Source organism: Thermobia domestica, chromosome 7 (assembly GCF_964235325.1).
Source record: "Thermobia domestica chromosome 7, izTheDome1.hap1.1, whole genome shotgun sequence".
NCBI lineage: Eukaryota > Metazoa > Arthropoda > Insecta > Zygentoma > Lepismatidae > Thermobia > Thermobia domestica.
Genome location: NC_137460.1, coordinates 264,775,141 through 264,790,787, shown reverse-complemented (window position 1 = coordinate 264,790,787; position 15,647 = coordinate 264,775,141). Strand labels below are relative to the sequence as shown.

The 15,647-nt window shown below is 34.6% G+C and overlaps 1 protein-coding gene across 1 annotated transcript; it reads left to right on the top strand.

Moving 5' to 3' along the window:
* The first annotated feature begins 10,305 nt into the window (after positions 1-10,305).
* Positions 10,306-14,661, top strand: LOC145689061 (uncharacterized). The gene is made up of 2 exons (XM_081763189.1): positions 10,306-11,642; positions 13,914-14,661. Exons 1-2 carry the CDS (start codon positions 11,426-11,428, stop codon positions 14,039-14,041), a joined length of 345 nt encoding a protein of 114 aa, XP_081619315.1. The 5' UTR covers positions 10,306-11,425; the 3' UTR covers positions 14,042-14,661.
* The last annotated feature ends 986 nt before the right edge of the window (positions 14,662-15,647 follow it).

The following is a 15,647-nucleotide window of genomic DNA, read 5'->3' as shown; positions in this document are numbered from 1 at the left end:
TACTAAAAATGAAAAGAAATAAGTTATTTATTCCGTAAAGTTGGTTGTAGAATAGTTGCAAGTAAAAGGTACAAATCCGAAACAAGTTAGGAAATATTTCCAATCCTTATTCTTGAAATATTATCAAACTTGTGATTGGAAATAACAGTTTTTCCGCTTCTCAACACAAAGGATATAATTTGAAATTGTTTTATCCGTAATAACTGAGGGAAACACATTTTGCTATATGATACAATATAAAAGATACAAGTATGTCTGTAGAGAAGAGAAACTAAAATTATTAATTTCTCCTCTTCTTTACCTATTCCTAATTTTGATTTCTCATTTGCGCGCTCTGTGGAACTGACGCAGAAGTGTCTCACTTCAGATCGCGTTATCGCTATCCGGTGAGTGAAGTAATTAATTATTTTCTACAATTTAGGAAAGGATAAGAATATCGTCGGTAAGAGTTAAAAATATATGCTCAATCGTTCATTTGTACCATGTTTTGAATTTGGATCTATTCATGGCGAGCGTTCTTCTTTTCACCACAGGGGTTATAATTTGAAATCACACCATTTAAAAGACAAGTGAAATGACTTAAAATTTTTGAGGATCTTACAGAACGAATGGGCTTAGATATAAATCACAAACAATTTGTTAACTTTTTATTTATTTGATACTTATTTCCAAACTGTAGTGATTATTGATGCCATTTTCGATTCGAGTGGTGAATGTTTTAAAGATCGTTATAAATATTTTTACACATCATTTGAATCATTATGTATTGTCCTCGATTACTCAATAAGTTATGATTAATTATAGATATATATATATATATATATATATATATATATATATATATATATATATATATATATATATATATATATTTCGGTTATATCTTGTGTATGTTATGTTAAACAAATGATACACAATACGAATTTTTTGCGCAGTATTAGGTAAAATTGCTTATTATAATACTGTCCAAACTTGTTTTTTTACCAGGTGCCAGGCGAAATAGAACTAGCTTTAGGGAAAGAATTTTGAAATAAGAAACTGATGAGAATAAATATATATAAAAAAAACACATTCTTGCGATTTCAATGTTTTTTCCGGGTACATTTGCAATTCCTTATCGTAATTATATTAATAACTATTATTATAAAAACTAAGCAAAGTAAATACCAATGAGCAACATTTACTGCGCCAGAAGACTATGGATTCGATACTGATAGCGGCCCTATTTGATCATTTTATCATCTATACTTTTCCTAATACTTTGGGGTCTTTCACATCTATAGTACCCTTCTCCATAATGTTAGTAATAAGTGCATATTAGCTTGCTGTTATAATTAGTATACGAATCGAGCTTCATACTCCGAACGTGATGACAGAGAAAGAGGAAGAGTAAATTAAGAACATCTTCTTAGCACAAACTCTTCCCCAGTTAAGGTAAACCAAATAATCATATATAGCATACTGTTTATTCAAAACTATGATGTCTTCCATAAAACTACTTTGAATTACCATAATACTTTGCACAAAATTTGAAAAGAGTTTACAATTTTCTGTCGGGAAAACCATGAGCAGTGTAGAGTAAGTTTCAACTGCCACCGTAAGATAGAACATGTAATTGTATGTTGGTTATAATGTTGGCGGTCAAATTCAGTTCCAATTACAGGGAAGGTTTGTTGTTGTAGAGGTATTGAAAGCAGTCACTGTAAAGGTTGATAAAATTTGAAAGATATCTATATGAATTTCCGTCAAAGTTAGTTTTGTAGAATACTACCATGTATAGTGGGACTTTGATGCAGTAGTTGAAATTGAAATGTGTAACGTTTTAAAGTCATAAGAAACGTAAAACTGGGAGAAGGCGTTTCAGCCTCTCCTCGTGGTAATTTCGCACCGGTCCAAAATAACGCTTAGATAGGAAATTATTACCACTGAAGCCTCCTGTGTTTTAAATTTAGGGAAATTTAATATTTAAATACCCTAATAGCATCCGATATCCATGGGATGTTCTGAACAAGTCCCATTGATGTCACTATGTCGTACGGTGTAACGCTCCCGCGCTTAAAAGTGAAAAACCATCTAGTTCGTCCAACGATCCCACAAAAAAATTCGGTAATAAGAATTACAAGAAAGGACGATTCGGCAAATCACAATACAGTGGGGTGCTTTAAGAATCGCAGCCGTGCTCCTGAAAAATTGTCAGTCTCTGTATATATATAAATATATATCCCTTAAGTAAATTACCTAAAGTCAAGAATTAACAATTAAAGAATTAAGATCTTAAATAATTACACTAGCAATATATTAATTCAAAATCAACGAAATTCAATTTAACAATTTATTTTCTTTAACAGTTTGCATTAAAACCAGAAGAAAATATTACAGCAAATATTACTTTTTAATCACCCTATATATGATTCAGATCTCATTCAATCCGTAGTATAACAACAGCTCCAAAAATTTATAAATATTGAAAGTTCACAACTCTATTATAAATTCTTATATTAAATAGAATTATTTAATTTGGTCACACCGTCAATCACAGACTTCTACAATTAATCAAATTATAAATTGATAGAATTATTTATAAGTAAGCCAATAGTCAACCGACCAAATTAGATAAATATAATTATTTTAAAACTTAACAAAAGTTAATTAAATGAACCAAACAGATTTGAATCAAATAATTAATTGCTATAATTCGGAGACTGATTGTTACAGTTAATCAACGAGTTTTTTTTTTTTTTTTTTTTTTGTGAGTGGTGTTCAAACCTAAATATTTAGTTTGGGACGCTATTTCTAAATCGAGAACTTTCAGAAGAAACGTTATCAATAACAGATTAATCAAACAATAATATGCGAAAGACCCTAAACAGAACCTAAAGCAATATAATTAAGTTTCAAAAAAAACCCAGGAAAAAAAAGGAATCCGACAATTTCAGAACTGAGCTAACTCCCAATAAATAGTTTCAGAGAACAATGATAATCCAAGAAAACTATTAGATCTGGCCGAAGATTTTACAGAACTAAGCTAAACTTCGAACCAAAAAACTCACGTGAACTGGGAATAAAATTTGCTACTCTAAAGCCAACCGGAAAATTAATTGCAAACAAACGATAAATTATAAGTTCAAAGAATATAAATTAGGACTAAAAATTGTAACAAACAATTTTTAATGAACCAATTCAGACGGTTGATTTAACAAATAAATAAAACCAAATTGAATACGAAATAAACCCCAACAACAAGAAACGTCGTTAAAGCACTGAATCGAATTTATTCTTCCGTAATTTTAATTTGAAAGCTAGCTTCATTCAACTAGATCAAATAAACCAAGAGTACCGAACTTTAATAATAGTCCAATGTACCAACTATGAAAGAAACCTTCAAACAATAAGGCTGACGTCGCAAAAGTACTAGCAACTAAAATCCGAATGGGACACTAAATAAAGAAACTATCCACAAACTAAATTACTACGACAAAATTACTCAAAACTGAAAGAACTAAAAAGGTCGCTAAATATAAAAAAAACTTTTACAGAATTGACTATTAACGGAAGATTACTCAAAATCGAAAAGAATTAATTGTGACACTAAAGTAAACTAACCGAACTTAAAACCTAATTAATTACAAAGACCCTGAAACTGAAACAAATGAGACGAAAAACCAGAACTACTAACCTCCCAATTAATTATACAAAAATAGTCGAAATTGAAGCAACTAAATGGGGACGCTAAATTAAAACAACCTTGAGACCAATTAACCAAGAATACTAGAAATTGAAGCAATTCAATGGGAACGCTAAATTAAATTAACTTTCAGACCAATTAAGCAAAAAATATTAGCAATTGAAGCAACTCAATGGTGACGGTAAATTAAATCAATCTTTAAGCCAGTTAACCAAGAATACTAGTAATTGTAGCTGCTCAATGGGGACGCTAACTTAACTCAATCTTAAACCAATTAACCAAAAATAACAGTAATTGAAGCAACTAAATGGAGACGCTAAATTAACTCAATCTTTAAACCAATTAACCAAAAATAACAGTAATTGAAGCAACTCAATGGGGACGCTAAATTGAATCAATCTTTAAACCAATTAACCAAAAATAACAGTAATTGAAGCAACTAAATGGAGACGCTAAATTAACTCAATCTTTAAACCAATTAACCAAAAATAACAGTAATTGAAGCAACTAAATGGAGACGCTAAATTAACTCAACTAACTAAACCAAAGTCAATAGTACCTCAAACAGAATATTGAACACAAACTATGAAAAATCCACTCCTTAAAAGCAGAGAACTTAACAACCCAAAAGAAAAACAGAGAGAAAGAAATACAAAAATAATATTTCTTCACTTACCGCAATTACGTTAACTGCTGGGCTTTCTTTTCCTTTCTTCTCAATAGAAATTACAGCAAACAATCTTTCTCAATCGGAAATAAATCCAAACGATGAATAATCAAAATGATTCAAAAAGTCCAAAGATTTCGATAACAGTACCAAGCGATGTAAAAGCAAAAACCACAAAAACAGCAATGAATTCAATTAGAATAAGTCCCTCTTAGATTTCAAACACACACACTCAAACATGCATACAGCAACTCGTTGACGTGGCAGTACAGAAAGCACGGTTGGGATTCCTTCGGTGCTGCGAGATAGCACCTCAGGCAACGTTGGGACGTACTCAGGATAGCCTGAGGATATCCTATCGGGATAATCCCGGCTTTGTCAGTAGAGCGATATCCTGTGGATATCCTGGCAGGATAATCCCGACTTCGTCAGTAGAGCGATATCCTGTGGATATCCTGGCAGGATAATCCCGACTTCGTCAGTAGAGCGATATCCTGTGGATATCCTGGCAGGATAATCCCGCGGTTGTTGATATTATTATTATTATTATTATTATTATTATTATTATTATTATTATTATTATTATTATTATTATTATTATAAATACTTCAAAGAGTAAATATAGTAATTATATAATACTTTTCTATTATAGTATTATTATTATTTATTAAATAATAATATAATAATAGAAAAGTATTATATAATTAGTATATTAGTCCATCGTATTGTATAATTCTGCAATAACGAAGTAATAATGTTCAGAAAATTAATAATGATAATAAAGTTCAATCAGTATATAATATTTTCATACTATGTTTGAAGAAACTTCCAGCGCGGCGCGATCGTTCACTGTTTCTGCTGATGTCCGCGAAATGTTATGCAGTTCTTTCCATGATGCACTGCGCAAGGTGAGCCGTGATGGTAGTAAGTAGACTCAATGTTGTAACTGTGAAGGTTGCTTTAGCTATTTAAATTTTAGGGCTAAAGAATATAGGGTAAGTAATTTTAGTATATTCAATACATACTTGTTGCAAATAGATTAATACACATCAAGTGTAAATGTGCAATAATTTCACTGCTTGTGAACTAGATAGTCGCAGCGTGTATTTTCGACAGTTACGAGAAACAACAGAAGTTGCTGATGCAAATGAGCGAAGCAAAATTGAGGTATTTAATGTGATAATTTATGCAACATAGCTCGATTCAAGTCTAGATAATATAACTTGCAGTGCTTTTTAAAGATTTATGCAGTTCAATCCTCCCAAAAGAATCGAATATGTCACAGTGAAAAAAAAAATGTAGTTTTGGATACCGTAAACTATTATTTCTGACTATAGGTTAGTTAAAGATAGGTTTGTTTACTGTAGCGATAAAAAAATGTTACTTCTAATGCAATAAATGGGATGTAGACCCTTTTGTGTACTACTTTAAAGAAAATACAGTGATATATGTTCCCACCTGTAACAGTTCCAGTTCAATGAACAGCAAGGAGCGGGCTGTTGGAGAAGCAGTAAAACACATTAATGCCGGTCAGTGAAAATTACTGGTTTAAAAATAGTACATTTTATTTACGTGACAATTTTGTTCTCTGTAACAATTTCCCGACTGGCAAGATTTTAGAATGTGTAGACCACTGCACATTTGCAATCGTGCAATAGTGCAATAGTAATAATGTTAGCATATTTTTACTCCCAAGGGCCAAAATGTTACTAAAATTATTTCTGAAACGCGGTATCGGCACTACTTTAGCAGATGGCTCTACCAAATTTATCGACATTTCTACTTTCTTTTTTTTGGGGGGGGGGATTTTCGTGCTGTTAGACTATACTACGTTCTGTTTGCTTCTGCAATACGATTCGTTTGGTGGGTTAGGTTGGGTAGGTTAGATTAAGGTTCTACTAATAATTACGGTCCTTGTACCGTTATGGCCCTAATAGCATCCGATATGCATGGGATGTTCTGAACAAGTCACATTGATGTCACTATGTCGTACGGGATATTGGGACATAGTCAGGATAGCCTGAGGATATCCTATCGGAATAATCCCGGCTTTGTCAGTAGAGCGATATCCTGTGGATATCCTGGCAGGATAATCCCGCAGTTGTTGATATTATTATTATTATTATTATTATTATTATTATAAAATACTTCTTCAAAGAGTAAATACAGTAAGTATATAATACTTTTCTATTATATTATTATTATTATTATTGTTTATTAAATAATAATATAATAATAGAAAAGTATTATATAATTACTTGGTCCATCGTATTGCATAATTCTGCAATATTGAAGTAATAATGTTCAGATAATTAATAATGATAAGTTCAAACACACTGTTTGAAGAAATTTCCAGCGCGGCGCGATCGTTCACTGTTTCAGCAGAGGATCGCGAAACGATAAGCAGTTGTTTCCATGATGCACTGCGCAAGGCGGGCCGTGATGGAAGTGAGTCAGTGTAGTAAATGTGTTAATCGCTTGTAACCAATTAAAATCCATTGGGCTGAAGAATATAGGTTAAGTGATTTTAGTTTATTCAATACGTATTGTTGCAAATAGTTTAATACACATCAAGTGTAAATGTGCAATAATTTCATTGCTTAGCGTGTATTTTCACGGGCAGTTCCGATAAACAACAGAAGTTGCTGATGCAAATAAGCGAAGCAAAATTGAGGTGTTTGATGTGATAGTTTATGCAACATAGCTCGATTCAAGGCTAGATAATATAACTTGCAGTGATTTTTAAAGATTTATGCAGTTCAATCCTCCCGAAAGGATCGAATACGTCAGAGTAAAAAAAAAATAATAAAATAAAATAAAATAAATAGTTTTTGATACCGTAAACTGATTTCTGACTACATGTTAGTTAAAGTTAGGTCTGTTTACTGTAAGGATAAAAAAAATGTTACTTGTAATGCGACAAATGGGATGTAGGCCCTTTTGTGTACCACTTTAAAGAAAATACACAGTGATATGATATGCTCCTATCTGTAACAGTTCCAGTTCAATGAACAGCAAGAAGCGGGCTGTGGGAGCAGCAGTAAAAACATATTAACTTAATGCCGGTCAGTGAAAATTATTGGTTTAGAAATACTACATTTTACTTTCGCGACAATTTTGTTCTTTGTAATAATTTGCCGACTGGCAAGATTTTGAATGTGTAAACCACTGCACATGTTAATAATGGTAATAACCGTGCAATGGGAATAATGTTAGCATATTTTTACGCCCAAGGGCCAAAATGTTACTAAAATTATTTCTGAAACATGGTATCGGCACTACTTTATTAGCAGATGGCTCTACCAAATTTATCGACATGTGTACTTTTTTTGGAATATTTTCGTGCTGTTACACTAGGCCTATATTACGGTCTGTTTGTTTCTGCGATACGATTCTTTTGGTGGGTTAGGTTGGGTAGGTTAGATTAAGGTTCTGCTAATAATTACGGTCCTTGTGCGGTTACGGAGGTCCAAAACCAGCAGAAAAACAGTATGATCTACCGGAAGGAAGAGTTGATTGTGATGTAAGGTGAATTGGGAAAAAAAGGAGGAACTCATGGAAAGATTGGTAATTGCCCGGAAGTCCACTATGATGCAAATTATCGTTCTTTCGTTCCTAATGATGTTAACAATGCTTAAAAGGGCAGTGCAGATTGTGTATCTTTGAGTACAAGAGTACATACACGGTCCTGGTAAAGTGTCCTTGCATTAAAAACACTCGGTTGTATACCCCACTTTCAGAATTTTAGACATCACCTGGAGCGAAACAAGGAAATAGCACACACAGAGGGTGCAGAGTCGGGTGTTTTGATTGCAAGGACACTTTGCCAAAACTGTATGTACTCACACTGCACCTTCTTTTTAAGAGTTGTGTACATCACTAGGAACGAAAGAACGATGATTTGCATCACCCGACACTGTATGAAAGAAGGAGTTCTTCTGGGCAATTAGCGAAGGATATTTGGCGGAATATCTGTCTCAATGTTCAGGGAAGCAGGAAAACACCGTCCGGTAAAAGTCCACTTTGTGCCTCCCAGTATGATTGGCGTTAAGTATTCTGACGTATTTCTTAAGTACAGGGCCAAAATTAGTAAATGTCATTCGTTGTGTCATAAGTATGATTATTTACTATTATTACTATTAGCAAAGCAATGTTAACGTAATCTATCAAGGGAAGTGGAAAAAATGTAAATTTCGCACGTAAAACACTGGACCCCCGCAACGGCACATTGACCATAATTACTTATAAATTTCCTCTATTGACTTCACTGACAATTACTTCAAACATATTTCACGTGGGCATTGGACTATATTTGGTAGGGTGATAATGTGAACACGTGGAATTATATTTAGTAACATTTTAGTCCATAAGAATATAAAATTAATATTGCATCAGTCACTAGTCTGCACATTCTAAAATCCTGCCATTTGGCCCTTGTACTTAAAAATACTATAAAAATGCTATACTAGATATCTGCATCATTCTTCATACAGCATAGCCTGTGGTGAAAATAAAGGTTCTTTTTGGTATGCCACGGTCTTCAACACGAGGTACGGCTTGTGTAGCCCGCTACTTGCAGTTCTAATCTGGAACTGTCACTGGTCGGAACATGTGTCAAGTGACCATGAGCAATGTCGTTCACACAAACATATGTGAATGGCTCATGTGTGCAATGAACAATCCCAAATTATTTATTAAAACAATGCATTCTGAGCAAGGCTATTCACATTTAAATATGGCGTCGTGTATACAAAATTAATCCTATGAAAGTACAAGAAATCGACCATAACTAGAACCGTTAAAAGAAACAGCAATGACTTCTTCACCCTTGGAAAGATAATTTTGTTCCCATTTAGTAGTGGTAAGCGCGTGGCAGTACAGCAAACTGAACTGCGGAATTTCTGAATTTGAAAAGGGGGCGGGGCTAAAAATAATGGACAAATTTCCAAAACTGATTACACTTTTTTTTGTGGAAAACCCGCGAAAGTGTGCAATAAAGGGTCTACGTTTAAAAAAAGCTTTCAAAAAGGTAATATTTTCGCAGTATTTTAACTATTGATAAAATTGTAATGTGATAGCACACGGTTTGGAGTACAAAATCATTCGCATACATACAGTTTCCTAGCGAAGTGTGAACAATCGAGGAATTAGTGTAGACAGTTAAATTAAAACGAAGAATGTGAACATTATTCAAAAAGCAAATCAACCCCTTTTCCTAAAGCTGAAAGCTGCCTCAGCCTGTAGTAAACGGAAAGAACAGCATCAACTATCTAGGATTTGAAAAAACAAGAAAAAGAAAAAAAGAAACTACAAAAACACGGTGTAAGGTTAAGATCAGTTCACTCGATGCATTCTACGATACTACCTGGATTCCAACGTGGCACCACATCATCCATGCCCTGTTCAAAGTAATGTTACTCAAGGTTCCCTAATAGGTCAGTGTGGCCTGTGGTGCCTCTTTCAGTGTATGGAAATGGAGGTGTTCTTCAGGGGGAATCCGAAACTTCTACGTCCGGGCTATACGGAGAGTGATAGACAGTTTACTAGTTAAACCCCCGGGGATGTGTTCTGTTCCGTTTGGCTGTATGTAGGCGTGCGTTGTCGTGCAGTAACAACAAACCCTCTCGGAGTGCCCCCCGCCTCCCCTCCCCGCCGCATATTGTTCTGGGAATGGAATTTAGCCGGACAAATATATTTGCTCTGGAACTGATTCTACAAGAGCATTGAAAATGTTAGAACAGCTTAACACTGTCGTGCGGTGGGGTGGCACTGGGCACACTAGCTGGGTTTAAAAATAGTAGTGTTTTTTTTACGTGGCCAGACTGTCACTGGCAGTAACTTGTCAATTAATATTGGCAATTTTCAGTGATTAAATATCGAAAATAGGCATTTCTATTTGCAGCACTGTAATGCAAATGTAAAAAGGGTAAGGTAATATTTTATAATACCCTTTTATTTGCTGCATATTTTTTTTTAGAAGTGTTCCGTAATGTAGGGATTGTAGTTTTGGTTTCTTGTTAGCGTGGTCCTGGTTTCAATCCTCAGCCGGAATATCCCACTTCCGGCGTCCACTCAGGGTCAGGAAGCAGCAGGGATAATGTATTCAGGGTTAGGCAAAAGTATCGGGACAGGCCAATAATACGAGACAGCATCGAATGCGGTGTCGTCATAATCGCTACACTATATGATACCATCCATTATGTCATCCAGTGATCAGAGAAATTTATTTTATGTAATCTTAATATGTCTATATTCCTTTAAGGAGCTGCTGAACCGATTGTCGGTAAAAAAAAATAAATTCAAAAGTCAAAATATTTGTTTACAATTTGTGTACTTACTATTCATGCATATGTGATAGGTTTCGTGTTAAATTTTCCATGTATTGCTATTTTCGATAGCATTGTTCTGTTCCATTGATCAGAATAACCCAATATAACGATTCACTCTACGGACCAATAATTCTTTTTTACGCAGGGCTCGAAATGGAAAGTTTCTCGAAACGGAACGCTAGATACTTTCTGAAGTGTGCTTCAATTTGTATGAGTTTTTGTGTGGTTCATTGAATCTTCCCACGAGACGGAACGGAATGGTTCCTGCATTTCACGAACCGGAACGCCGTCCGGTCCGCTCCGGGCCATTTTGAAAGAAAGGAAAAGGGGTAATTTAACGTCCCACGATCGTGCCAGCGATAGGGCTAAAGGGGACGATGAAGGAGAATGATGAAGAAAAATGGTGGAATGAGAAAGTGGGAGGAAACCCACGAGCACGGTGTTGGCCACCACAAGCTCACATGGCAATGCCTGGGATCGAACCTGGGACCCCCCCGGTCCATTTCGAGGTCTGTTTTTACGTCAGTGTTTGAATTTCGTCCTTGAAATTAGAGCTGAAATGGTTTCAACTGATTCGTTAACAGTTTTCTGAGAAACAAACTGAACTCATAACCAGAAGTTGCTGATACGTTCAGCTGTACAGTTATGGGGGAAAAAATTATCATATTTTTGCATGCTTAAACTCTTTATATATCTGTGTTATTCGTTTTTACCTGTTATAGAATTCCATACCGTCAGTGCAAAATGTCTGAAGAAAAGATTCCAGAGGCACAGTATTATGTTGTTGAATTCTCCGACGGGATACAACTAGTGCCGGTTAATTGGTTACTAGATGGGAAAAGAAAATGCTATTGGCCGAACTTCAGCAGTTTTACAAAATACTATAAGGCAGTAGAGCAGAAATTAGAACCAAAGGAAGACTGGAGTATCCATAGGGTTTATGAAATTATTGGTCAATCATGTGAGTGTTTTAATATTTTCTTCACCACTTTCTTAATTATATAAATACTTCCATTTTTTATATGGATTTTTTTTTAAATTTGAATTTATTGAAACTGAAAAGAAAAAGGAAAAGAAAAAAAATGTCAAACGTACAATTTTACAATAATATCTGTCACAAACAAAAAGTATGATTTTTTAATATTATTGTAGATATTAAGGGTCTTTCATACAGCAAAATTAAACTATACTAATTTTACAGTATTTCTGTAATATCCTCAAAATCGATAAAAAATAACTTGAAAAATGGAAATGTAGTGCAATAGACAATATTATTGTGCATGTTATACCGTTATCACGACTCATCTATCTCGTTTTGCTGTGTAGTTATTAATAGATGCGGCATGGATTTGTGAGATACACCTATAAGCTGCAAAGGGACGGCTAGATGATTCGTAAAAAGCTAGGTGCTAGGTGATTCGTAAAAATGCAAAATTATATTGTCTAGCGCACTGGGTTCACACTGTTCAATTTCTTTATCTGTTTTGAAGATATTACAGAAAAGCTAAAATTAGTATAGTTTAATTTTGGTGAATGGAAGATCCTTGGTAATCGTAATAAAAATGAGACTGTAAACTAAGTTGTGTTTGCAATAATTCAGCATGCTTGGTGAGAGTAATAGTAAATTTCAAGATGATATATTTGCTGTCAAAAACCTACCACTTGTGGATCAATTCCTCACTATGACATTCTTGCATTTTTGCATTCTTACGTTGAAAAACACTCATGTAATAACCTGTTAACAAAGTTTATCCATACAGATGTAATACTTTATTTTACTCAGAGCGAACGCTCTGACCATGAGGCTATGGGGGAAACTACCAAAATTTTATTGTAACATTTTATTTAGAAAAAATGCGGTGCCTTATAATGAAGTAAGGTAACACCAACGTAAATTACAGAAAGTAGAGACAAAGAATATTTTACTTACGATTTGGTCTGTCCTAAGTGGCAGATAGTTTCTATTAACATTGTTTAAATCTATTTATTGCTTTACTTATTCAACGGTATCAGTGATATACTGATCATTGGATATTTGTGACATCCGAGAGAGGATTATTCCCGAAAGTTAATAATGTATCAATGTTTTATATCCATGCTTTATATGTCATATATCTATGTTTACGTGCACTTCATGGACAGCAGCAATATTCCTATTTCCAGAACTCCGTTTATGGAAGTAGGATACATACACGTGTACTTAACAATACCTTGACAAAAGAAAGAAAGAAAAAATAAACAGGAAAAGTGCTCAATGGTACTGTTTTTTAAAAGTTTCATCTGATGACTACGTCCGTATCTCTTGGAAATAACCTGGATAACGAGAGTTAATGTTAAAAAGGAAGTTCAAAAATCTCAAATATTACAAGATCGACGATTGTGTTAAATTCTCATTCTTATTGTAGACAACTATTAGATTTGTACTAAGTACAAAGATGTTCAGGAAAAAGGGTCAGAAAGTTTCAGGGCAGAAAGATTGCATCAAAAGAAGGAAAAAGCCGTACTAAACATGTCTTTTGCGCTTCGTTTTGGAGATATGAGCTGCCGACAATGTGGGAAATCGAATTTCATAAACTATTCAACGTACAGAGCGGGGCCGCGGTGGCTCAGTGGTAGAGAGTTCGCCTATGGTGCTTGGGGTCCCGGGTTCGATCCCAGCCCCCGCCAAGTGAACTTTGTGGTGGACAAACACCGTGTACGTGGGCTTTCCCGGGGTTCTCCCGTTTCCTCCCACATTCTTCATTCCATCATTTCATTCATTACTCATTATCACCGTCTCCTTTAGCCTAACCGGCATAAACGTAAAACTCAAAGATTTCAACGTACAGAGTGCGGTTTAAGCTTTCGCACTGAGTCATACCTGCTCGATTTGGAAATATATATATTCCAAAACTCTAATGCGTGCGTAAGGAACTCCTTTAAAAAATTCTTTATCGCCTTTCAGAGTAATCCCGTCCGAACGCATTGTACAGTTTTGAAACACGCATTTCCTAACTAATGAGGTATGACTTCAAGTGTAAGCTTTACACAACACTAATTAGTACCATAACGTTAAATAGTTTCTGAAGTTCAGTTTCCCACGTTTTCGGCACCTTTTATCTCCGAAGCGACGCGCTTCTTTACTAAAAGAACTTTTCTTTTTATCTGCCCGGGAAGTTTGTGACCCTTTTTTCTGAACATGTTTTATATTGTACATAATCATTTACTTCATAGTTTGTTTTTATTATTGCAGGCACTGTGCGGTATCACAAGCATTGCAAAGCATCAATAGATGCAGAGATATCAGATGTAATAAAGAAGTGGCTTCGTCATGCTAAAGAGCGGGCTCTCAGGCAGAAGAACAACATTAACAACGATTAATTATGCAAGAAAAAGTGTAAAATAAAACTAAAAACGCATCGTTTTGATGTTCTGTCATGCAGATTTAACGATCTGTGAAATCTGCAGTTAACGGTGATTTTTTTTATTGCAGGAACAAAAGACAACAGTTTTTTAAGAAGTGTGTTTGAGTGATAATAATACCCAAGTTATTTATTCTAAATTAAAGTCGGTCGTCTTCTCCTTCTTACAACTTAGTCACAAATTGATTATGTTGAATGATTTTTTTTTAAACATTCGTCGCTCACGGCAAAGACTTTGGGATAACCTTTTATAAGGTTACATATCCTCTTTTTTTTATTTTTAATAGAAGTGTAGGATTTACATGGATTAAACTTGAATTACTAGACTTTTTATGAGATTCAGTGCGTAGTGGTACTGTATGTAACTGCTATTTTGTAAGTTTTGAAATTCACTCAGAATTTTGCATTTTTTCAACAACTTTGGTAATCGAGCTGTTGGATTGAAAAGGTTGAGAACCAGTCTCTTGGATTCATGTTGCATTTATTTTTATACTGAAAAAAACTTTTGTGATGTATGTCATATTTTGTTTGTATCATTATTTGCATATGTAAATAATACTATGTGGAAGCAATCATTGTACTGAGTAATTTAGCATAGTTTTAGCATTTATTGAAATAAAGAAAGAAAATCTACTGTATTTGGTTTTTAGCCTTAATGTAAAGTATGAAATTGAAAACAAAATTTTAATCAATCTTTCAATTAATAAGTATCACATACTGTACAATATATATATATAAAATCTTCTGATATTTGATTTTCCGTTTCTCTTCATTAATTCTTTGTAACTTTGTTGCGCAGCTGATAGGATTCGGTACCGGTGACTGATAGTTCGCAAACTAAAATCCTGTCGACACTAAACTAAAATTTAAAAAACCGTTCACTATTCTCGCTCAGCCATGGAAATGCATTGGGCGTATGGTTGCGGAGCTGCTTTCGTGGTTTATCACGACATATATTTTGAACCCGCAACTATTTTTTTTTAATCTTTTGGTATATTATATAATAACACCACATTTCCACGAAGTTCTGAATTAGTACGTCCACTAGAATGCTACGTCGAAATTAATTACATAAGTATTACAGAAATTACATTGTTTGCACCCTTTGTCTTTTCTTTTATTACTAAATGAAGATCTAATTAAATTTCCATTATGGTGCGAGAAATGTCCTGGTTCCGAGTGACGGACTTCATATTAGGAGTCATAGTTGGATGGACATTCAACTAGGACTCTTGACAACGGAAATTCCGTCTCTCGGAAGCAGGGTATTCAAGCATCATAAAGAACATTTATATCTTCATTTAGTAATATAAGGAAGGGCAAAGGGTGCTCCCTCCCTTCTCCGTCCAGCTAGGCGATTTGATATATCCATGTGACATCCACTGGACGTCCCATCGCGATGTACAAATCACGTCTCCCAGACATCACACGGACGTCTCGCGGGACGTCCATGGGATATCCATGAAGCGGACATTCGGCCGTCTGATCAACAGCTACAGGACGTTCTGCTGATATCGTGGGATGTCGCATGGACATCGCAAATATCCCATCGGGACATCCCATTG